The 1659-nt window shown below is 33.5% G+C and overlaps 1 protein-coding gene across 1 annotated transcript in view; it reads right to left on the bottom strand.

The window, feature by feature from the left end:
* LOC116843678 (rab GDP dissociation inhibitor beta) overlaps positions 1-1659 on the bottom strand; it is a 51051-nt gene that overhangs the window by 11721 nt on the left and 37671 nt on the right. The window contains exons 2-3 of the mRNA XM_032814298.1: positions 1150-1563; positions 316-529 (exon numbers count right to left, since the gene is read on the bottom strand). Of these exons, the coding sequence (XP_032670189.1) occupies positions 316-529; positions 1150-1563 (628 nt within the window). The remainder of the gene's footprint in view (positions 1-315; positions 530-1149; positions 1564-1659) is intronic.

The raw sequence follows: 1659 nt of genomic DNA, 5'->3' as shown, positions 1-1659 counted from the left end.
AAAGCTCTCGAGATGTGCTATAAGAATATGCAATGAAAAATGGGGTGTTCCATTTAAAAAAATTAATGTGACCTTGACCTGACCTTCGCTACGCAACCCAAGGTCAAACTGATGTGATCAGTAAATACATCTTTTTAAACGCCACAACTTTTGTTTGAAACATTTTTTCTAAAATGCTTAGTTTTCGAGATATTTCACCGGTCCGGGACTTTTTGAGCACCCTGTATATAAATACTTATATTATTTAAAATTTTTGTATAATTTGAATAAACTTCTAGAGAGGTTAAATATAAATACAGCGAAAGTGATATTTACCTTGCCGTCTTTCATTACGATTTCGTCGATTGGCTTGTCCAACATATATGTTCCACCGTAAATAGCACTAAGTCGCGCAAATCCTTGAGGAAGCTCGCCCAAACCATACATCGGATAAAGATACGGCGACTTTCCGTATCGCGCTAAACTATCGCTGTATAGTTTGATCCTCCTGATAGTGATTATCGCGGTTTGGCTGATATAGTCATCGTCCCTGATCGAGAAGTAAACGTTATTTTCACAAGTGGAATGTTAACGGAAAAACACTTCATAAGTTGAAATTCCCTACGAACTACTTTTTAAAATAATATAAAAGGAAAGCATTCCTTTCGATATAGTTCTGTTAAGAGTTTTGGTCTTTTATGACACATTGATTAATGACATTAAAAAACAAGAAAATTTAAAATTCTTGCAATATATCTTGAAACGAAAAAATACATTTGTAAAATAACACGATTAATTAAATAGATTTGTAAAATATTTCGAAAATTTTTTCCCATTCTAATAATTAATAAATAGACGCAAAATTAAAAAAATTAAGTAGATATAAATTTACTTTCTTTTAATGTGATTTTGTTTTGTTAATTTTATCGCTATTTATAGATTATTGAAGTAAAAAAATTGTTTAGAATATTTTGCAAATTTGCTAAATCGCACTACAACTAATTGCAAATGTTATTTCGTGTATTTAACTTTTCTTTCATCTTATTTTACAAGAATTTTCAACGTGCATTTTCTCGTTTCTGACGTTATTACTCCAGATGGTCGTAGAGAGACAACTAAAATCGTAACTGTACAAAATTAATTCTATAAGTTCTTCATTAATGTCAGTACCTGTACAACGCTAACGCGTGTCCAGTGAAGTCCTGCGTGTTCTTGTCAAGACTGAATTTGTTGTATAGCGCGCTCATGCTGTTATTGAAAGGATCGAAACCATCCCACGTCTTCGAATCATCTTCTTGCATATTCTGTACCCACATAAGGAAGCTGCGAAAGCGTCGCTTTTCAAACAAGCCCATCAAATCGCTGGACAAGGCTTCCTGCTGATCGATTGGTACTTTGGAGATCTTCCCCGATTTGTACACGTAGGAACCCTCCACCGACTTAAACTCCAAATAACGCGTCACTCCAGTGTGAATGAGCAGTTTGACGAGAAGACCGTTCGCCATCAGGAATTTAGGAATCAAGTCGACGTTCCAATCTCGACCGCGGCCATAACTCTTGTCCGGTGACGGGGCTTTGAACTTGCTAAATGAACAAACATTAATTTGAGTAAATTATATATATATATATATATATATATATATATATATATATATATATATATATATATATATATATATA

The sequence above is a fragment of the Odontomachus brunneus genome, unplaced genomic scaffold (assembly GCF_010583005.1).
Source record: "Odontomachus brunneus isolate Ranch 3 - 2012 unplaced genomic scaffold, Obru_v1 Obru_scaffold_034, whole genome shotgun sequence".
In the NCBI taxonomy this organism is placed as follows: Eukaryota; Metazoa; Arthropoda; class Insecta; order Hymenoptera; family Formicidae; genus Odontomachus; species Odontomachus brunneus.
Note: the sequence above shows the minus strand (reverse complement) of the source record. Positions and strands in the feature narration are given on the sequence as shown.